We start from the raw sequence: 21,291 nt of genomic DNA, 5'->3' as shown, positions 1-21,291 counted from the left end.
GCCTGGCACGGGCATGGAGTCCAGCAGCCCCACTGGCATCCCCCCCCTCACCAGCTGCAAGCCCCCACCCGCAGCCCACCAGTACTTTGCCAGCAGGGATGGGAGAAGGAACCTCAGCCTGGTTTCCATCCTCGGCAGAGTTTTGGGGGAGGATACTTTGTGTGGGCCTTGTTCAAGCACTGTCCCCTGCCAGGAGCCCTGCCCACCCCCCACTGGGAGCAGCTGCCCGCTCAGCAGGCTGCCCCCGCACCCCCCTCACTGCCCCTCAGATAAACAAGGAGCAGAGAGACCAAGGCCGGTCCTTGTGCCCGGGTCCCGGTGCCTCACTGGCACCAACAGCCAGACGCTCCCAGAGCCTCAACTCACCCGGACTGGTTAAATATTCATAGCTGCCCCTTCCCCAGGACCCCCGAGCAGAGAACAGCAGCTTCCCAGCCCCCAGAGCACAGTCAGGGCTGTCATCAAGAAATGGCTTTAATGAGGATTAAAAATAATGGCATTAAAAATCCCCCCCCCGCCCCCAGCTCCTGCCCTTGGCTCGGGAGAGAATCCTCCTAGCTGGATCCCGGGGGGTTAAAGACCCACAGCAGCCCTCGCTGGAGCCAGGCAGAGGGTCTGCTTCATGGCAGCCAGCGCCTGCCCGCGGCATCCCTGCCACAGGACAAAATGCCACAGGCCCAGAGCGCAGTGTGGGGCTGAGCCGAGCTCCTGTGTGTGCTCCATGCTCTGCTGCTGCTCCGGGGAGGTCTCTGCTGTCCCCTCCACACGGACTGCGGTGGCCGAAGTGTCCCTCGGGACAGCTGGGCACTTGCTGTGCTGCGGCTGCCTGTGGGCACTGTTAAGGCACTGGGCAAGGTGGGGTGAGCCATGGCCACTGGTGGCAGGACCCAGCAGCCCCAGGACACTCATCAGTGTCTGTGGCCCCACTCCATGCCCAAGAGCCTGGTAAGGGGCCAGGGCTGCTGGTGAGTGCCCGGGGTCTGCCTCAGGGCTAGGCTGCGCTGCAGGTCCTGCCCCATTCCTGAGGGCACCACTGAGCATGGTGCCCAGCAGCACCTGCGGCTACTACGGAGCAGGGGCACGGTCAGGCTCACCGCTTCCATCTGCTCCACTCAGCCAAACGCTCCAGGACTCAGCACCCCTGCCCTTGTGCCCCACACCAGGGGCTTGGCCCTGCCCCTGTGCCAAGCAAACCCCAAGGGTGGGAGGGCCGCGCCCCCCCCGGGCTGCCCTAGGAGACGACGTTGCTCTGGATAAGGTGCAGCAGCCGCTCCTCCCGCAGGACCCTGGGCATGGGGCGGGCAGAGCCCAGCGCCTCCCGCAGGCGGGGCAGGGCTCCGGCCCGCAGCAGGTGCAGGCGCAGGGCCCCGACGCTGCCCTTGAAGCGGAAGGATTTGTAAATGGGGAAATCCTCCTGGAGACATTGGTCCAGCTGCAGAGAGAGGACAGCTTGGCACCAGCTGCCCCCGCAGAGCAGCCTAGCCCCCTTGCTGTGCCCGGGGCTCTGCCAGCAGCTGCAGGCCCTGGGCAGGGCTGAGCTGTGCCCATGCCCCCCCAGCTCCCCCCCCGCAGTGATGTTCCATCGGCACAGAGGCTGCCAGGCCGGCACAGAGGCTGCCAGGCCAGCACCGCGGCGCTGGTGACGCAGGGGGGCACAGCCTGTGTGCCACTCACCTTGTAGCGCTGCGCCTCCGACAGGTCCCGCAGGCCTTGCAGCTCCACGAACACTTCGTAGTGGGGGGCAGAGGCCCCTGAGGAGGCTCCTGCAGCAGCACCACCAGCCCCTTACAGCTGCCCCCAGCCCCAGGGGACCCGGGGCCGAGCAGAGCACAGGAGGGCTCTCAAAGTGCTGGTCACACTCTCGGGGGGGCTCAGCCGGCTCTGGGGGCACTCACCCAGCAGGGCACTCTCCACACAGACGTAGTCGACCAGGCGGGCACCTGGCCACATGCCCACAGCACGGCACAGGCTCTGGCAGAAGCGCTCCTCGGGGATGTTCTCACCCCGCACACTCAGCACCTGGCTGTCCCTGCAGTGCCAGGGCGGGTGCTCTGTGCCATGGGTGCCACTGGAACCGTCCCATCTGGACCCTGCCCGGCACAGGGCCCCCTGAGGTGAGGGGCAGCAGTGTCCTCACCTGCGCACAGGCTCCACCACAGGACACTGCCGGTGGAAGCCAGTCACCCTCAGCACCTCTCCGGCCTGGCACCTGCGTGGGCACGGGCATTGTGAGGGGGGCCGATGCCGGGTGCGTGGGGCTCGGACGGGCAGCGCTCCCCCCAGACCACCACAGCAGGGACAAGGCACCTGTACTGCCCTGGCCGCGCCGTCAGCACCAGGCTGTACTCGCGTCCCTCCCAGAGCTCCCCCAGCAGCACCGTCCGCGAATCCTCCTTGGCTGGGCAGGGCAGGAACTCACAGAAAGCCCAATCAGGGCACAGCAGGAATCGGGGCACCGGCTCCTCCGGCCACAGGTTCATGCCGAGCAGGGCTGGGCAGAGGGCAGCACGGGTCAGCATGAGCCCCCCCAGACCTCCCTGCCCATGCAGCCTCACTCCCTTCCCAGGGGGAGCTTCTCAGCTGGTGCCAGCACAAAGCAAGTTCTCCAGGGAGAGATGTGGCACCAAGAGGAACCCACAGCTGCGGGGGCAGGGGGCTTGCGCTGCCACACAGCAGCAGCTGCCCTGGTGGACCCCATGAGGGGGACACTCACCTCCTGCTGCCCGGTAGAAGGGGCAGTAAATGGGCATCCCCTTGCAGTCAGCCTGGTGGAGGGCATCACGGTAGAGCTTCTCAGCACCATGTGCCATCCCTACCACCACCACCTCCAGCTGCGGCCACAGGCGCTGCACGATGCCCTCGAATCCTTGGGCACACTCGGCCCGGACCTCAGCTGCCCGGACAGCGTCGGGGGCCAGCAGCGCCTCCAGCCGGCCCCGCACGTCCTCAGGCAGCCCAGGCTGGGGGCTCAGCCTGCCCAGTGCCAGGTCCTGGGCCAGCGCAGGCCACTCGGAGCGCAGCGTGCCCAAGGCATCGTGCAGCTCTGCTGCCAGCCCGGCCTCCAGCACACGCAGCGCAGGCTGCCGCAGGGCAAAGAGGAGCTGCACCCGCAGGGCAGCAGCCCGCGAGGGCAGGGTGCTCGCCTCGTCTGGGGTGCAGTACAGGGTGGGCAGGGGCCAGCCCGCCGGGGCAAGGGGGCCGCTGGGTGCCCAGGAGAGAAGGGCCATGCCCTGGGGAGCTAGCGCCTGCGGGAAGGTGGCACGGAGGACATCGAGGTAGAGCAGGGACCCCTGTGCGAAAAGGGGCAGGGGTCAGTGGGACACCGCCTCCCCCTCTCCACCCTCCCCCCCACCCCGCCCCGTGTGCAGTGCCTGCGCTGCTCCTAGTCCCCGGTGCCCGTACCTGCAGAGGGGGGTCCGTGCCCCAGCAGCTGCGGAGCAGGGCCCAGGGGTGCAGCGGGGGCACCTGCTCCCCCAGCCCCCCCTCGGGGCAGCTCTGCCCCAGCGGCTGCCGCTCCCGAAAGGCCTCCGAGCCTGCGAGGGAGGACCGAGGTGAGGGTGGGAGGGGATCCCCGGGACAACCCCCGCCACCCCCATCCCATCGCCCCCCCTCACCGCGGGCCGTGCCGGGGGGCAGCAGCCGCCGCAGCCGCCGCTCCTGGCTCAGCCCCACCTCGCTGCCCAGCAGCGACAGCCGCCGCCGGTACCGGCCCGCGGCGTGGTGCAGCGCGGAAAGGACCAACCGGTGCCGCAGGGCGGGGGCGAGGAGGGCCAGGGCCAGGGCCAGGGCCAGGGCCAGGGCCAGGATCACGGCCACCACAGCTGCCACCGCCACCAGCATCCCGGAGCGCAGCGCGACCGCCGCCCCCCAGCAGGGACACGGGCACCGGGACCCGCCTCGCCCACGGGGCACCGTCTCGGGCTTTCCCCGCGGCGATTCCGCCTCCGGCAGAAATGACGAAAAATGACCGCGACGGCCCCGGGCCCGCTCCCGCCCCCGGCCCCGGCCCCGGCCCCGCTCCCGGCCCCGCCTCGCTTCATTTTCGTCTTCTCCTTTCCACAAAGCAGCCGGCGCGGCCCCGGCCCCCCCGAGACGCGATTCAAGGCCAAGAGCAAACCCCTCCGATTCCCACGGCCCTGCTTTACAAACCGGCGCAATTTGGCTGCTCTTCGCTTTTTTGCCCAGGAGAACGCCCCCAGCCCCACCCCCCAGGGCCGGCTGCCGGGGGCTACCCTCTGCTCGCCCCTCTGCCCTGGGGAGAGGTGAAGACGCGGATCCGCGCCCTCCTCACCTGCTCTGCATCATCCCTAGATGGGAGAGCATGGCGTCCCCGTGCCCCCTCCCTGCCCCCGGCCCCACTCTGGCCCAAGGGGCTCCTCGCCCCACCACGCTGAGCAGGGCAGGGACCTGCCCCCTCCCCAGACACAGGTGCAACCCAGAGCTTTTGTGTTACAAAAATATTCCGTGCTTTATTTACTCTGTGATAGAAAAATAACATGGCCAGGACCCCCGAGCTTCTCGGCCAAGGCCAGGGGAGGTGCTGGTGGGGGCAGACTGCCCGCAGCACCCGGCCCCGCCTGGGCACCCTCACCCCCCGTCTCCATCGCGCTCGCACCGGCTCCCGAGGGGACGCCGAGGCTGGGAGCCGAAAGGGCTCCCACATCCTTGGGGGTGTCAGAGGAGGCAAGGTCCAGGAGGGGACTCACCACCACGGAGCAAAGCACCAGCACGACCCCCCCTCGGCCCCGCACGGGCGCTGGGTGCAGCCACGCACCCCTGGGCCCGGAGCCACGGGCAGCACAAGAAGGCGACACAGACACTCTGAGTGACGACTGCGAAAGCAAACCCGAGCCCGGCCCCCCGGCCCCCACCCCGGGCAGCCCCTCGGGAAGCCGGGGGGGCCGCAGGGCTGGTGCTGGCAGAAGCAGGGAGCCGAAGCTGGGCCTCTGGAAAGGAACATACAGGAAAACCATGCGACAAATCCGCTGCCGTTTATAGAAGGGCAGAAACACCAAGGGGCCGGCGCCGGCCTGCGGTGCAGGGCAGCACAGAGCGAATCCCCGGGGCAGGGCCCACCCACGCCCCCCCGGCACAGAGACACGAACACGGCACAGTCCTGGCAGCGCTGGGGCCGGGGGCAGGGGCCGCGGGCACCCCGTCACGACTGGGCGTGGGGGATCCACTGACTGTCCATGGGGCGCCGCAGCAGCTCCTCCACGTGCTGCGCCACGTCCATGGTGTCGTCCAGGTCGAAGTCCCCCTCGGGGTCCAGCACCGTGTCAGGGCTGCGGGAGGCAGGAGGAGGGTGAGGGGGGGCCCGAGCGCGCGGGGCTGGGGCTGGGGGATGCAGTACCTACTTCTGGGTGTACATATTGTAATGGGGCTGCGAGCAGACGGCGGGGGAGGGCACCTGGTCCATGTAGGTGGCCCCTCCAGGGGCAGAATCCCCTGAGGCGCTGACAAACCTGCGGGCAGGAGGGGGCATGAGTGCTGGCACGGGACAGGCTCTGCTGGCAGGAGACCCAAACCCCACCCACAAACGGTGACCATCTGTGGGTCCCCAGCCCCGTGGGTGGCAGCCTGGTGAGCAGGGAGCATGGCAAGAGGGACATTCACCTTCCTGGGTGCTGCACAGCCCCGCCTCAGCCCTGAGTCTGTGCTCCTCAGCACCCAGTGCCAGCTCAGCACCGATGCGGCCACTGGCAGTACCAGAGCCTGGCAGCAGAGGGGCCTGGGACCACTGGCTGCCACCAGCCAGCTCAGTGGGGACAATCCCATGGGACCACCCAGGATCTGCCTCCAGGGTCAGACTTACTCTGGCACCACTTGCTTGATCTGTGGCTTCACGTACCCATCCACGGCTTTAGCTGGAGGGAAGGAGGCAGTGCTAAGGCCCTGAGCTGCCAGTGTGTGCTGCGAGCCCACGGCACAGCGCAGCCAGCAGCCCACCCCCACGGGCTGGGCGCAGCCCCGGGGCAGCTGTGTGCCGTGAGCCCCAGCTCCACCGCGGCGGGAGGCAGGAAGGGGGTGAAGGGGCAGCGCTACCTGGCGTGGACTCACAGAGAACCGGTGTGTAGTACTTGGAGAAGACCTCATCCTTGGGCCGGTCAGGGAACACATAGATGAGGTAACTGAGGTCCCCCAGGCGGTCGGCCAGGGAGCGGATGGAGAAGTCCCTAGTGGTGAAAGGCATCAGGTTCCAGAACATCCTCTCGGCTGGAAGAGAACAGCGAGGAGCACAGTGACCCCCAGAGCCAGCAGCCACTGCAGACACAGCTGTGAGACCCCAGGGAGCAGCACCGGGCAGCTCCCGGGCTGCATCCCCGCCCCCGGGGATGAAGGCGCTGGGCGCAGAGGACAGGGTGAGGCAGGAGGTGTGGGGAGGCTGGGCAGCTCCAGCCTCCTCTGAGCCATGGGGGGAGCAGCAGGAAGCACCACGGAGCTGCTGCGCTTTCCACAGCCCCAGGCCTGTCCCCACGGCTGGGTCAGAAGGTCCAGCCCAGTCCCTCCTCCCCCCGGGTGCCAGGACTCGGTCTGGATGCAGCCCTGGCTGCAGCAAGCAGTGTGCCCAGCCGGGACAGGAGGTGCCAGCGCAGCAGCCCCAGCCCCAGGGGCACAAGCCAGTCAAGTCCCAGGCTGCTGCTGGGGACGGCGGTGCCAGGGTGGTGCCAGCCGCCGGCGCTCACTCACAGGAGTCGAACTTCCAGGCGATGGTGATGCCACCGATCTCGGAGTCGCTGAAGCGCAGCAGGAAGGTCCCATCCGGCTTGTTGATGAGCAGGTCGTGAGCCTGCTGCTTGTTGACAAAGCCCAGGATGGCCCTAGGCAGAGCAGGGCTGTCAGCGCCGGGCCCGGGGCCGGGCAGCGCGGGGCAGGACGGCTCTTACCCATCGTTCCAGTGCGGCTTCAGATGCTTCTTCAGCACCTCCATGACGCCATCAAACCACTGCCAGAAGGTGTAGTTCCTCCCGGGAAGGTTTTCCTGCGGAAAGCCCCCGGAAATCAGCGCTGCTGGCCCCTCACAGCCTCACAGCTGCGGTTACGCAGCACATGGTGACCCTGGCACCTGGGCTGCGCCTGCCAGCGCTGCCAAAGCAGGTGCGGGTCAGGCCAGCCCCGGGGCAGCACCAGCAATGCCTCCCTGAGGGCACAGAGCCTGTCTGTGGGTCCTGCAGCACCCTGGGTCCCTCCAGGTGAGGAAGGCTCCCACCCCACTGCAGTCAACGCTTTGCATCGCTCCAGCAAGAAACAGCTTCTCGGGAGGGAGCTGCCCCCTCCAGCCCCCTGGCACGGGTGCAGCAAAGCCCACCCCAGGAGCACGGTGGCAGCCCCAGCACAGAGCCCAGGCTGCTCACCCGGTTGAACTGGGACCAGGACACTGTGGTGCTGCTGTAGTCCTCCAGGTGGGAGCTGGTGCTGTTGAAGAGCTTCTGTGCCAGGAACACCAAATTCTCCTTGGTCAGCCCACGGCTGCTCTGCACCTCTGCCTTGAACTTCATGTTGAGCGCCTCGCAGAGCTGCGGCCACTGCACCTTGTCCGGCACCGCGAAGGGCACACGGCCCTGGGGGCACACAGCAGGCTCAGCACCCAGCCCTGCCTGCCCCCACCCGGACCTGTCCCTGCCAGGAGACAGAGCCCAACTCCCGCAGCCCCCTGTGCAGACAGGGCCTGGCCTGGCCCCCTTGGTGCTGCCACTCACAGGCTCGGCAAAGGCATTGTCCCAGAGCACCGTGGCTGTGGCGTTGTTGTCCTGGCTCCCATGCACGATCACCACCACGGGCAGGGACAGGGTCTGCCAGGAGAGAGGAGACCAGGAAGAGCTGCAGGGCACCATGGCAGCATCGCCCACGGGCACACCCCCAGCATACACCTATGAGCAGCCCCACATCCATGGGCAGGGTGCCCACAGCTTGCCCGAGCCCTGTGAGGGGCCATGGCTGCTGCCCCTGTGAGGGGCCATGGCTGCTGCCCCTGTGAGGGGCCATGGCTGCTGCCTTTACCTTCACCTGGAAGACCAACTCGTTGCCACCGACGCTGAACTGCGACTCGAAGAGGATGGTGAACTTCTCCTCCGTCACCGACTCCGCCCCGCGCCGGTCCGAGCGCTTGATCCGCTTCAGGGACTGCAGCAGCACCAGGGGCGAGCGAGGGAGGCGTGGGGACACCAGGGATTCCAGGAGGGAGAGGAGGGAGATGCAGCACAGATGGGGACAGGACAGGTGGGCTCAGGGGGTCAGGACAGGTGGGCTCAGGGGGTCAGGACAGGTGGGCTCAGGGGGTCAGGAGGGTGGGCTCAGGGGGTCAGGACAGGTGGGCTCAGGGGGTCAGGAGGGTGGGCTCAGGGGGTCAGGAGGGTGGGCTCAGGTTGTCAGGACAGGTGGGCTCAGGGGGTCAGGACAGGTGGGCTCAGGGGGTCAGGAGCGTGGGCTCAGGGGGTCAGGACAGGTGGGCTCAGGGGGTCAGGACAGGTGGGCTCAGGTTGTCAGGACAGGTGGGCTCAGGAGGTCAGGACAGGTGGGCTCAGGGGGTCAGGAGGGTGGGCTCAGGGGGTCAGGAGGGTGGGCTCAGGTTGTCAGGACAGGTGGGCTCAGGGGGTCAGGACAGGTGGGCTCAGGGGGTCAGGAGGGTGGGCTCAGGGGGTCAGGACAGGTGGGCTCAGGGGGTCAGGAGGGTGGGCTCAGGGGGTCAGGACAGGTGGGCTCAGGGGGTCAGGAGGGTGGGCTCAGGGGGTCAGGACAGGTGGGCTCAGGGGGTCAGGAGGGTGGGCTCAGGTTGTCAGGACAGGTGGGCTCAGGGGGTCAGGAGGGTGGGCTCAGGGGGTCAGGACAGGTGGGCTCAGGGGGTCAGGAGGGTGGGCTCAGGGGGTCAGGAGGGTGGGCTCAGGGGGTCAGGAGAGGTGGGCTCAGGGGGTCAGGAGGGTGGGCTCAGGGGGTCAGGACAGGTGGGCTCAGGGGGTCAGGAGGGTGGGCTCAGGGGGTCAGGACAGGTGGGCTCAGGGGGTCAGGAGGGTGGGCTCAGGGGGTCAGGACAGGTGGGCTCAGGGGGTCAGGAGGGGGGGCGAGCAGAGCCCTGGGCACTCACCATGTTGCGGAAGTGGGCGCTGAGCGTGCCGGTGGCCTGGTGGTACTCCATCACACAGCAGTTGTTGAGGATCTCCCCACTGCTCTCACTGCCAGGGGAATGCCCAGGGTCAGGGGACCACCAGGGACCACACCCCCTCCTCCAAGCCCTGCTCCCCACTGCCCTGGCCTGCCCTGGCCGCCCCCAGCGCTCCCACCCCTGGCATTACTTGCGGGTGCTCTCGTTCTTGAGCAGGGCCTTGGCCTGCTGCTCGCTGATGATGGTGGCCTTCACCTGGGGGGGGTTCATGTGCACGTTCAGCTTCCCCCCCACCAGGAGCCGGACGGTGGCTGCGAACTTGGTCTGGGTCTTCAGCACCTGGGGGGGCTGCTTCTCAATGATGAAGGTGCTGGGGGGGACACAGGTGTCAGGGCAGGCAGAGCAGCCCCAACCCAGAGCCCCCGTCCCCACTGGGCACCCAGCACCACCTGGTGACCAGGGCAGAGATGATGTCTGTGATGGTGCCGTTCAGCTCCGACAGCATCTCCTCCACCGGGCCCGGGATGGGCAGCTGCTGGCACAGGTGCTCTGCGCGCCGGATCTGCTGCCGGTTCTGCCAGATGATCTCCGCCAGCTTCTCGCACCTGGGGGCAGCCAAGCTCAGCACCGTGCCGGGGCTCAGCACCCCCTCCCAGCCCACCAGGCATGGCCAGCACCCACCAGGTCTGCAGCACATCCAGGGTGCCCTCGGGGGGGCCCCCGTTGCCTGCCAGCTGCTGGCGCCGCTTCCACTGGATCAGTTCATCGTCCAGGATGGTGGTTTGCTGCTTGCGCAGCAGCTGCAGCGTCTTCTGGTGCTTCTCAGCCAGGTCCTGCGGGGTGGGACGGTGGCATGAGGCACGGGGGTGGTGGCATGGGGCACGGGGGCGGTGGCACAGCTGGCACCGTGGCACTCACCACTCGGTACTGCTGTAGTGTCTGGGCCTCTCGGTGCAGCCAGGCCTCGAGCGATGCCTTCTTCTGCTGCAGAGTCGTCTCTCGTGACAGCCGCTCCTGGGGGCCCAGCTGGGAGAGCTGGGAGAACTGGGCTGGGGGACAGGATGTGGCATTAGGGTTGGCACCACCGGTGTCCCAGCCCCGGCACCCCCTGGCCCCCCCTACCTTGGAGGCGCATGTTCTCCTGGTACTGGATGATGAAGTACTCCTGCGTCTGCTGCAGCTTCTTGAGCTCGTTCTCCGAGTCCTGCGTGATGAGCCGCAGCTCCTCGAAGGTCTGATTGATCTGGAGGTGCTTCTGGGACATGGCATCCACCAGGGACCCGGCTGGGGAGGGGCTCTGCAGGGCACACCGGGCGCGCTCAGCACGGTGAGGGGACCTGCCCCGGCCCCTGGGTGCTGCTCCCTCCCCAGACCAGCTTCTGCCTCAGGGCTGCTCCCAGCCACTGCCAGCCTTGCAGGCCCTGCTCCCTGCGGCCCAGGCCCCACTCACGTTGTTGGCCTCCCGCACCAGGCGCTGCTCGTGGTACAGGATGTGCCGGATGCAGCGCACCAGCTCCATGGGGCACCGGTCGTAGGTGTTCTGCAGGGACAGCGCCGGCTGAGACGGGCACAGGGCAGGGCAGCCCCCGGCCCCACAGCCCTGCCCGCAGCCCCCCCTCACCTGCAGCTGCGTGGCATAGTGGCCCAGCTTGATCTTCAGCAGGAAGCCATCCTCGCCCACCTGGTGGTCTGCCTTCTTCTGCAGCTCCTGGATCAGCCCCTCCAGCAGCTGCGTCGCCTTCACGTTCTCCTGCGGGTTGTCGAGGTCGATGGAGTCCCTGCGCGTGGGGCAGAGCGGCATCAGCACCGGGCCGGCCCTGGCCTTGCCTCCCAGCAGAGGGGAGCACCCCCAGCACCCCAGGGATGGGCACCCTGCTGACCTACCAGGCCTGGCTCTCGATCCACTGTGACAGGTAGTGCCGCACCTCGATGGGGAAGTGCTGCCCATAGAGAGCCTGCATCTGCCGCAGGGCTTCGCCCTGGAGCTGCTGCGCCTGGATCCACACCGCCATGGCTCAGCACCTGCCGGGACACAGCTGCTCAGGGCACCGTGCCAGTGCTGTGCCACAGACGGGGGTCACGCCCAGGCAGCCCTATGCAGCAGCCTCCAGGCTGTCAAAGACCTTTGCAGGTTCCTTCAGGCCCTCTGGAACTACCACAGCAGCCTCTAGCTGCTGAAGGCAGGGGCGGGCAGGGGACCCCGGCTCTGAGCCCCCCTCTCTTTTCTAGGAAGAGCCCTGGGGCTGCCCCCGCGGATGGAACTCATCATCCCCCTGGCGGCGCCGCGGGATCGCAGCCATCGCCAGCCACGCAAATGAGGAACAGGGCCAGGGGCAGGGCCGGAGAGAAATCCAGGGTGACGCAGAGCAGAGCCCCCCCCGCACTCGCCCCGGCCCTGCCCACGGCCCGGCAGTGCCAACAGCTGCTGCAGACCCCAGCCGGTCCCCCGGTCCCACGGCCAAGCCACGTCCCAGCGCCACGAGGGAGACGCTGGCTGGAGCGTGGAACTTCCTGAAGCAAGTTTCGGGGTGGCTCTGGCTCCAGCACGCAGCCCCAGCACCCCCAGCCGGCGCAGGGCAGCAGGGAGAAGGGATGGGCAGGGCTGGAACCAGTCAAAAGTCAGGGTGTCCCCCACAGCAGGCATGGCAGCAGGCTGGTGGAGCTGGAACAAGCAGTTGGGGGTTGAGTCTTCGAGGGTGGCACAATTGTGAGCGGCGAGGGAGGGCCTGGGCAGCTGCTGCCCCCCCGAAGAGCACTCACACACACTGCCACCCACACCACCCTGACCTGGCATGGGGCAGAGGTGCTGGGCAGGGCCTCAGGCTGTCTCCCGAGGCTGGGTGACCAGGATGAGCTTTGGTGACTGCACCAAGCAGTGAAATGCTGAGGGAGGTTGGCAATACAGCAGCAGAGGCTTCGCTGCCCTCCCCAAAATGCTTTGTTTGGCCTCAGAAATGCCCAGCAGCCCCAGGGGCTCCAAGAGCAGCTGGTGCTGTCCCCAGGGCAGGGGCACACACGGGGGGCAGCAGCAGAGGGTCCCTGCAGAGCAGCCGCAGCCCCAGCCCCCCAGCCCGGAGCCCCAGAGCAGGAAGAGGAACAATAACCAAGAGTTGGCTAAAAATGGATTTTTCCCCTATAAAAAAGGAGGAACATTTCCAGTCACAGAAATCACCCAGCTGGCAGGGAAGGGCCTGGGCAGGCAGAACCACCCTGGCAAGGAGGGGAAGGGAGGGATGGGCACAGCAAGACGTGCTGGCAGCTGGGGACATTTGGTAACGGCGCACACCGGGCAGAGCGGAGCAGAGGGGCCGCAGCTGTGCCAGTGCCACCACACCGTGAAGGGCCCAGGGATGCCTGCGTGGGCACAGTGCCAGCCAGCACTGCCCTGCCCAGTGAGGGAACGGTGACAGCTCCCACCCCGCGGTGACAACTTCCCACTGCTCTCCAGCACTGTTGTTAAGCAACCAGGCTGCAGGGAGCCGGCAGGCACCGTGCTCGGCCGGCACCCGGCTGGCAGCAGGAGCATCACTGCCAGGGCACCTGCTGATGGCGAGCTGGCATCGCCTCAGCCTTCACAAAGGGACCCTGCAGCGGCTGGTGGTGGCATGGATCACCCAGCCTGTGCTCCTGATGAGGGTAGGGCTGTGCCCAGGGCCACACCACCCCAGCAAATCAGCACACCCCGAAAAACCACTGGGACACAACCTCCGTGGGCATCACCACAGCAACAAACAGAACCTCCCCAAGGGTCGTGGGGCACCCTGAGTGCCCCAGCACAAGCCACCAGTGCCACCTGTCAGGACCAAACCAGGTTTTTCCAACCACAAGACCCAGCAAGGCTGTGGGAACATCTCTGCTTCAGCAAGAGGGACAGTGCCACGGTGCCACCGTGCAGCTGGAGCCACAACAGAGCTGCCAGCCCTTCCAGGCTGCCCTGCACTCCTGCACCCAGCTGGCTGCTGGCAGCACTGCCATGGCTTGGTCCACATCCAGCACCACACTCCTTGATGGCATCACCAGCTGTCCTCAGCAAGTGCTCACAGGCCTTGGAGCCTGGCAACAATTTCAGCCCTGTGCCCAGGGACCAGCTCCCTTTACCTGGCTCAGGAAACCTCTCCAGGGCTGGGCCGTGCCCACTCTGAGGCTGGCACTATTTGCCCAGCCCTGCCAACCAGCCAGGGCACTCGCTGCCACAGACTCACACCTGGCCATGGGTCAGCCCCAGCAGCTGCAGCAGACATAATTGCAGTGTTTGAAGCTCCTTTGCATTTCCTTGCTGGCAGCAGAGCTCCAAGCCACCATTACTGCAGTTTGGTTAACCAGCAGCAGCTCAGCAAGCCACAGCCTCAGGCTCACCGCTGCCAGGCCGGCACAGCCGCAGCTGCCCAGAGCCAGGACAAGTGCCATGGGGAGGACCCCGGCCCCGCAGGGCAGCATGGGCAGGGCAGGCAGGGGGCAGGCACTGGCGGGCATGGCTTCTGCACCCAACAGCTCTGCTCCCTGCTGCCAGGGAGGCACCCGGGGAGACACCACCCAGCTGCCACGAAACAGACAAAAGCCACCCAGAAGGGCCCCTCAGAGCGCCAGGGGCAAGAGCAGGGCAGAGGACAGACAGGGGGAGGTTGGCAGCAGTGCTGGGGCCAAGGGTAGACAGAGGACCCAATGTGACCACCCTGGGGAAGGGTTAGAGCAGCAGCCCTGGGGGCAGGAATGGTGGCACTGCCATGCCCTGACAGTGCTGGGTCAGAACCCGCAGGGAAGCCTGAGCAAGGCAGGATGCCTCACGGGGTGAGACTGCCAGCGGCACTGCACTGTGTGCCACCTTACCATGCACCACGGGCAAAGCCCAAACACAGGCAGCTGCATGCACACTGCTGCAGGATGCTTGCAGGATGCTCCCCACACGCAGCCACCCTGGGGACCCCCTGCGGGCAGGACATCCCTGCCCTGGCACTGGCACCGCCCCCGACTGCAGCCCCTTGCCCAGTCCCATGCCACGCGAGGCTGAGAGCCTGGCAAAGCCTGGGGAGACCATGGGAAATGGCTCTGACCGTAGCCCCCCGCTCCCATACGCCTGTCCCATGCTGCCCCTCTGCTCGGTGCTCTCCTGGCCCGGGGGTCTCCGGAGCGCTGCCCCCCACTGCCGCCTCCCGCCGCCGTAAACAGCCCGGCACGTGGCGTCCCGGCACCTCCGGAGCCCGGGAGCGCTTCCAGGTCACGGCTGCGGGGCCGGACCCTGCGCACAGCCGGGGGGCTTCCGTCCAGCCCCCGCCGGCGCTGCCTCTGTAACCCCGCGGAAGGGGGGGGTCCTACGTCCCCTCACGAAGGGCAGCCCCGAGCGGGCTCCATTCGGGGCAGGACCCAGGCTCCGGGCGGCGCTAGCGGAGGGGCTCCGATTCCCCCGACAGATGCCCCCCAGCTCTGCCCGCACGGGCTCGCCCCGGGGACCTGCTGCAGTCCCGGCCAGCCCCGGTGGGCCCGCACCGCCGGACCCTCGCCAAGCGCTGCCCCAGCTCGACCCCCCTCGCGCTCGGGCCTGCCCATGCTGCCCTACAGCCGGGGGCACAGCGGGCTAGGCACCCATGCGAAGGGTCCCGCAGCCCCGGACCCCTTCCACCGGGTACTGCTCCAGGCGCGGCGGAGCCCCGGGGCTCGGCGCCGTTCCCAGCTCCTCAGTGCACAGGAGCCGCGGCCCCAGCTTGGCACAGGGTGCCCCGTTCCACGCCGCACTCACCGGGGTCGGGCACGGCTCTGCCCCACGCACTCCTCCGGTGTCCCGGTTCCGGGTCAGCCCGGCCGCGGCTCCGAACGGCGCTGCCGGTGCCAGCGGGCTCCGGGGCCCGCTCCGCGCTACAGGAAGAAGCGGAGAGAAGCTATTTCCTTCCAAAATGTCAGCTGCTGCGCAGGGCAGCCAGCCCCGGGCCGCCGCCAGCTTCCTCCAGCGCCGCTGCCAGGGCGTGAGGCTGGCAACCCCTCCGGCTCTGCCCCGCTGCCCTCCCCACTGCAGGAGCGGGGCACAGCCTCTGCCATCGAGGGAGTGGTGGAGCTGAGCCGCGCAAGCCCCTAGACAGGGATGGGACCCCAGGGACCGATGTGGGAGTTAACCACGGGGAGGTGGGGCAGGGTCACCTGCACCCCCCGGCTCCATTCACACTCCCCTGGCACACGCGGAACCTGCCCCCCAAGGGCAGAGGTGACAGCCCTGCAGCCAGCGGGCCCAGCCAGGACTGGCAGTGGCAGGACCAGTTGGGCATCCTGGCAACACAGGGAGCTAAAAGATGGAGAACTTGCCCTGATACAGGCACAAGGGAACAGCCTGGCACTGCCCGGGCAGAAGCCGGCCCCACATGCAGGCAGCGATGCCACAGCTGGGACCAATGCTGCCACCCAAGTGCCCAGCGGAGGCTCAGGGCCAGGGGCTGCCTGCAGCTCAGCTCCTGCCATGGCCTGGGGCTGTACCTGCCCGCTGGCATTTGCTGCCCACGGGAAGGGTTCAGATTTTCCCTTCCAACCACAGAGGCTCAGAAACCAGCATCAAGCCAGAGCCACAAAGCACCCAACCGGCAAAGTCCCTGGAGTCCAGGGGCTGGCACCCCCGGAGAAAACCACCCTGCTGCACCAGCACTGCCAGCTCCTTGTGGCAGAGCTGGGGCCATGGCCATGCTGCCACCCCCTCAGCTGAGATCACTGCAGGACACACAGGAGGACCAGCCCCAGCCCTCAGGATCAGCCTGGCGAGACTGCCCCACCACACCAGGTGCCCAGGACCACCTGCTGGGTGCCAGTACAATGATCCAGCTGTGCCAGAACTGCATGGGCTGGGCCTGGGAACAACGGGGCCCTGTCTGGGCATCAGGGGCCACACAGGGCAGGGCAGCACGGCACAGGCAGCCTGCCCACCCAGACAAACACAGGCAGCCAGGGCTCAGCAGGAGCCAGGCAGTAGGTAGGACCCACACCGCAGCCACATTGGCAGAGCTGAGTGCCCACCTGGCCCCCACTGACAGGAGACCACTGTGGATCCTGCAGGGAGCCCAGTGCCCACCGTAACCCACAGACAGGATTAGAGAGGCCTGGGTGGAGCTTTAATTAATCCTGGCTTCCTGGGACCAAGCAGCCAAATGAACCAGCTGTGGGGCTGGCACAGCAGGGAGCTGCCAGCTGCGACACCAAGGAGCTGCCCCTGGGCTCAGTGGGGGAGTTCCAGGGCAGGTGTGGAGCCGCTGCCCACCACAGCAGCCTGGCTCTGGGAAGGGCAGGGAGGTGACAGGATCCCAGTGACCCTCATGGGCCAGGCAGATCCAGGACAAGGGAGAAGCCCCCACACCCATTCCAGCTTATTCATCCTTCTAACAAACCAGTGAAGCAGCAGAGTCACTGCCCAGGATCCCACAGATGCCCTGGTGCAGCTGCAAGGTCCCTAGGCCCTCTACCAGTCCCTGGCATCGAGGTTGCCTCCAGTGCAGACCCCCTCTCACTGCTAATCCCTGCTCAGACCAGCCCCAGTCAGGAGGGAAGGGCTGGGCAGAGGGACCTGAGGATTAAGCTCTTTTCAGCATCGAATTAGTCCAGCCTGGGCCTGCAGACACAATTTCATCTCAGCTGGCACGCTCCACTGGGCACACAGCGGCACTAATCCAGTCCCTGGCCAAGCAGGATTTGCAGAGCAGGTCCTGGGTGGGCAGCACAGCAGCAGCTGCATCCAGCCTGCTCTGCCATGCTCCTGCTCTCTGCAGGAGAGACACAGCAGGAGCTTCCCCCACTGCTGCACAACCAGCCCAGCCCACAGGCACAGCATGGCAGCGCTGACCCCCACACCCCTGGTCTTGGGAGCAAACACCACACATGGACACCCAGGCAGTGGGGGATGCTCTGTGCCCACTGCCAGCAGCAGGAGGTGTGGATGGAGCCTGCGTGGTGCCTGGGAAAGGCTGGCACTGCTCTGCCTCGACAGCCTTGCAGACTTCCCGGCCCAGCAGCACACTGGCACCCCTGCCCAAGCAGTGCCACCGTGGCACGGTGCCAATAGCTTCTGCAATAAAATTGTCACTCAGGGCAGACAAAACCTGCCCACCAACCTATCCCGATGCCCACCAACCTATCCCGATGCCCACCAACCTATCCCGATGCCCACCAACCTATCCCGATGCCCACCAACCCGCCCGGGTGGGAGAGCTGCCTCGCGGCATTCCCCAGGACGGGAAATGCTCCACAGCCCTGGGTGCAGCAGCTGCTGGCAGCGCTAGGGCAGAGCTGAGCCCCAAGCAAGGGCCCTCCTCAGTGGTTCCAAAAGGCTGAGGTGAAGAACTAGATTAAAAAGGAAGTGTGCCAGGCTGGAGCAGCTGTGCCACCTGAGGCTGCAGCCTCAGAAGTGCCAGGGCTGCACATTACCACCACCAAACAGGGCAGAGATCATTTTACAGTGCAAGGGGCTCGGATACGCTGCCGGCAAAAGCTTCCTCTCCCTGCTGAGAGCTTTGCAGCCATGGAGCATGAGGGACAAAACCCCAGAGCCTGCATCCAGCACCCAGCCGCTCGGTGGCCAGGGCTGTGCCAACGCCATGCCAGCTCTTCAGGCTCTGCCCCAGCTCCAGTCTTTCCCCCAGTCCCCTCCCTGGCAGAGCTGAGCCACAACGCAGCATTTGCAGCCCCGAACAGGAAGACAGAGTTGCAGCAAAAATGGGGGATTGCAAAACTCACCAGCGACTGTTGGAGCCGGGAGTGAGTCGTGACCATGTCACGGTGTGGCTACAGCACCGCGGCTACCCGAGCCCGGCGAGAAGCCGCCCGGCAGCAGCGCCTGATGGCAAGCAGGAGCCGGCAGGAGGGGAAGAGCAGGACCCGAGGAGCCAGCCTGCGCTCCGCCAGCGCTGCCGGCCCCGCCGGGGCAGCCAGAGGGGTGGATTCTGCTTTATCAGCAAGTTGGCTCAGGCCTATCGGCCAGGAAGCTGCACTCGCCTGTCTGCCTCCCCTTCGCCGTTTCCCAGCGCGGCGGGAGCGGCGGCTCGCAGCCTCCTACCTTGCAGCAGCCAGCAGATGTTGCTAGAACCGCTGCTGCGAGCAGCACCCGGGCATGCCCAGCACCGCCTGGATCCCTGCGCCGGCCACGCGGTGCCAGGGTAAACACCCCCGCCCCCTTCCTCCCGGGATCAAAACACTTGGGGGTTGCAAAATAGACACCCCATGAAAGGAAAGGCACGCCACAAAAACATTACAGCTGTCGAGGCGACTTCTCTCGGCGCACGGCACAGCCCCAGCGACAGCAGCGCCCCAGCGGCAGCGGCCAGCGCAGCCTCCCGGGCCGGAGCTGCCCGTGCCACCGCGGGGCCGAGCCCTGACCCATCCCGGTGAGCCCCAGGCTCCGACCCCCAGCACACGCAGCCCTCTGCCAGCCTCCTCGCCCCCCCTCCACGGTGCCTTTGGTCTCAGAACATGGAGGCTGCTCTGAGGGCAGTGCCCATGGCCACGCAGTGGGAAGCTGGCAGCCACTGCAGCCCTGCCAGGCAGGGGGACACCAGCCCCCAGGATGCTGATGGAGGGGAGGTCCTGCTCGACCCAGACGTCATCCTGCCATGCCCGGGCTCCCCGGGGCAGCCACAAAGCCCGCCGAGCACAGCGCAGTTTACCGTAATTCCCTGCAACCCAGCAGTCATTTCCCAGCTGCCGGCGCCGCTTTCCTGTACTCGGCAGAGCACAGTCACCGCTCGCCGCCCCGCCACCCACGCCGTGCAGGAGCACGGGGAGCAGGGATTTTTCGCAAGCTGAGCATCTGGGGTTTGCTATCACTCGAGGGAGAGCTGGGAAACCCCACGGCGAAGCCCTCACAGGAGCTTTGGAGTCAGCACTTCCCCGGCAGCCAGAGGAAGGTCCCTCCTGAGGTTCCGTGCAACCCTGCACCAAGCTCCCCGTCCCCAGCGCCAGCATCCCTTGTCCTGCCCCCAAGCATCAGCCACCGGACAGGATGGGTACACCAAAGCCACTGAAGTGACTCTAGTGACAACTGCCGGGGGGCAAACACCTCCCGAGGGAGGGCACCGTCAGTGAGAGGAAAGCAGAGGGAGTGACAGGCGCCCATCTCGCCCCATTCCCAGCTGGGCTCCCCCGCCTCCCCGGGCACAGGCTGTTGGCACCTCTCAACCTGCACCCGAGCTCCTCCTCCATGTGGCTGCCCACACTGCACAGCATGGCACAGCCCTCATCAGCCCCGGGGATGGTCATAGCATTCAGGGATGTTGCCGTCCTCACGTCCAGCAACTTGAACACCTGGAAGCCACAGCAGGGATTGCTCTGGTCCCAGTGGCTTTGGAAGCACCGCGGCTTGCTGCAGCTGTCTGACCCAAATGCTCCCAAAGCCTCCCCTCACCAGAGCCATGCAGACAAGGCAGAGCCCAGCTCAGTGCCAGGCCCCAGGAAAACTCCCCTGCAGCACGGGATCGCTGTGCTGCTGCAAACAGCTTGGAGCATGATGGCAAACCGTGGCTTGAAACCGTCCCCAAGAGAGCATCACAGCAGCAGCGAGCCCCGAGGGGCGCCAGGCAGGGGTCCTGCCACAATGAGGTGGCCTGGGCTGCAGGGACCTCATGTGCTATGCCCTGCCATGGGTGAGCCACATGGTCCTGCCCCAGGTCACAGTCCCACCACAGCAGTGCCAAGCCCTGCACCACTCAGCACTGCACCCCAAACATCACCAATCAACCACTGCCTGTCCCCAGCACACTGCCATGGGGCTCCCCGAGCGGCCAGCTCCCCCCAGCCCACGTCCCAGCTCTGCTGCGATGATGCCAGAGGTGCCACCACCGTCAGCAGGTCAGGTGGCAGCAGAGTGGAGGAGCCCTCAGCAGTGCCAGGCCCACACCCCACTGTCAACACAAGCTGGGCACTGGTGCCCCGCAGCCACTCGGTGTCGTGGCAAGGAGCTGCCGGGAGCGTGGCCTGGCACAAGCACGGCAGGCAGCCGGGCACCGAGCCCTGACAGCTCCGTATCCCGCCGGACAGGTGGCCGCCGCTCCCGGGACTTGCAGTCACCCGGCCGGCAACGAGCTGGGTGAAAGGCCACCGGGCGCTGCTGTCCCCGCCGTGTCCCCGCTCCCGCCTCGCACGGGGAACGTTTCTCGGCTGCTCTCGGCTGCCCGGCACCGCGCAGCCCCTGTTCCCCGTCGGCGGGCAGGAGCCGCTTCTGCCGCCGAACCCCGGCCCGGTGGCTGCCCGCGGGGCCCGGGACTGGGCTTTGGGATCAACCCCGGCGCGGCGGCTGCCGCTCGGGCAGGGCCTGGCCCGGGACCCGGCCCCGCTGCGCCGGGGAACGAGCGCCCCCGTCTCGGGATGCGCGGGGGCCCCAGGACCGGGACCGGCCCGCGCAAAGTCCGCGCCCCCCGAGGGCGGCCCCGCTCCCGCGGCCCCTGCCCACGCCGACACGCCGAGGGGTTACGAACCACCGCAAACCTTTACCGGAGGCGGGAGAAGGCTCAGGCCGCGCCCCAAGCCCCGGCCCCGGTGCCGCAGGTGTCCCGGGCCCCACCGCCCCGCGCCGGCTGCGGCCGCGAAAGCGAAAGTGCGGCCCAGGCCCAGCCCAAGCCCCAGCACCGGCCCCGGTCCCGGTGTGGATCCCGATGCCGGTGCTGGTGCCGGTGCCGGTGCCGGTGACAGTCCCGATCCCGACGGCCATAGCGACCCCGCTCTCGGTCCTACCTGCGGCCGCGGCGGCGGCTCCGCTGTTCCGGCGGTCTCGGCGCTGGCTCCGCCGCCGCTCTGCCCCCTCCGGCCGCCGCCGCCCGGCACCGCCCCCTCGGCACCGCCCCCCGCCCGCCCCCGCCGCGCCACCGGCTCCGGGTAACGGCACCGGGCACCGGCAGTTGCAGGATTCGGCACCGGCTACGACGGGGCACAAACCATCACCGGAGTTTGCACCGAGTACCGGGGAAACTCAAAGCAGCACTGGACATTGCTGCTGCGTACGGGGCTGCCCAAACCGGTACCGGGAACTGCAGCTGCAGGCGGCACTGGCAGCAGTCACGGGCACGAAGTGGGGAGTCCTGCTCCAACACCAGCACTGTCCCCGGGGGCGGCACCGGCACCGGGATCAGGGCCCCAGGACCAGGTGTGGCCAGGAGCCTCCACAGGCACCGGGCCCCTCATCTGCACCTCTCGCTTGTGCCCCCCAGCTCTGTGAGCATCTCTCCCTCACCCACATC

General features: G+C 67.5%; 2 protein-coding genes across 5 annotated transcripts; both read right to left on the bottom strand.

Annotated features, from left to right (window-relative positions):
- Positions 1–1,117: 1,117 nt before the first annotated feature.
- On the bottom strand, positions 1,118–3,872 carry GHDC (GH3 domain containing). Its single transcript, XM_054176802.1, has 8 exons — positions 3,615–3,872; positions 3,403–3,533; positions 2,714–3,290; positions 2,308–2,491; positions 2,138–2,209; positions 1,896–2,029; positions 1,675–1,763; positions 1,118–1,432 (listed from the first exon to the last, which is right to left on the bottom strand). The coding sequence occupies exons 1-8, from the start codon at positions 3,838–3,840 to the stop codon at positions 1,232–1,234; spliced, it is 1,614 nt and encodes a 537-aa protein (XP_054032777.1). The 5' UTR covers positions 3,841–3,872; the 3' UTR covers positions 1,118–1,231.
- A 576-nt stretch (positions 3,873–4,448) lies between these two features.
- Positions 4,449–20,874, bottom strand: LOC104309595 (signal transducer and activator of transcription 5B). Of its 4 annotated transcripts, none has more exons than XM_054176720.1 (19): positions 20,789–20,874; positions 10,985–11,122; positions 10,722–10,878; positions 10,551–10,640; positions 10,223–10,397; positions 10,019–10,149; positions 9,782–9,933; positions 9,550–9,705; positions 9,291–9,470; positions 9,083–9,170; positions 8,002–8,124; positions 7,701–7,793; positions 7,356–7,562; positions 6,888–6,982; positions 6,691–6,821; positions 6,046–6,216; positions 5,816–5,867; positions 5,358–5,465; positions 4,449–5,285 (listed from the first exon to the last, which is right to left on the bottom strand). In XM_054176720.1, exons 2-19 carry the CDS (start codon positions 11,110–11,112, stop codon positions 5,159–5,161), a joined length of 2,364 nt encoding a protein of 787 aa, XP_054032695.1. In that variant the 5' UTR covers positions 11,113–11,122; positions 20,789–20,874; the 3' UTR covers positions 4,449–5,158. The 4 variants fall into 4 exon arrangements, with proteins under 4 accessions (XP_054032695.1, XP_054032694.1, XP_054032696.1 ...); XM_054176719.1 differs by lacking the exon at positions 20,789–20,874 and adding an exon at positions 14,835–14,859; XM_054176721.1 differs by lacking the exon at positions 20,789–20,874 and adding an exon at positions 14,835–14,859 and having other exon boundaries at positions 6,061–6,216.
- Between the last annotated feature and the right edge of the window lie 417 nt (positions 20,875–21,291).

The sequence above is a fragment of the Dryobates pubescens genome, chromosome 36 (assembly GCF_014839835.1).
Source record: "Dryobates pubescens isolate bDryPub1 chromosome 36, bDryPub1.pri, whole genome shotgun sequence".
NCBI lineage: Eukaryota > Metazoa > Chordata > Aves > Piciformes > Picidae > Dryobates > Dryobates pubescens.
Note: the sequence above shows the minus strand (reverse complement) of the source record. Positions and strands in the feature narration are given on the sequence as shown.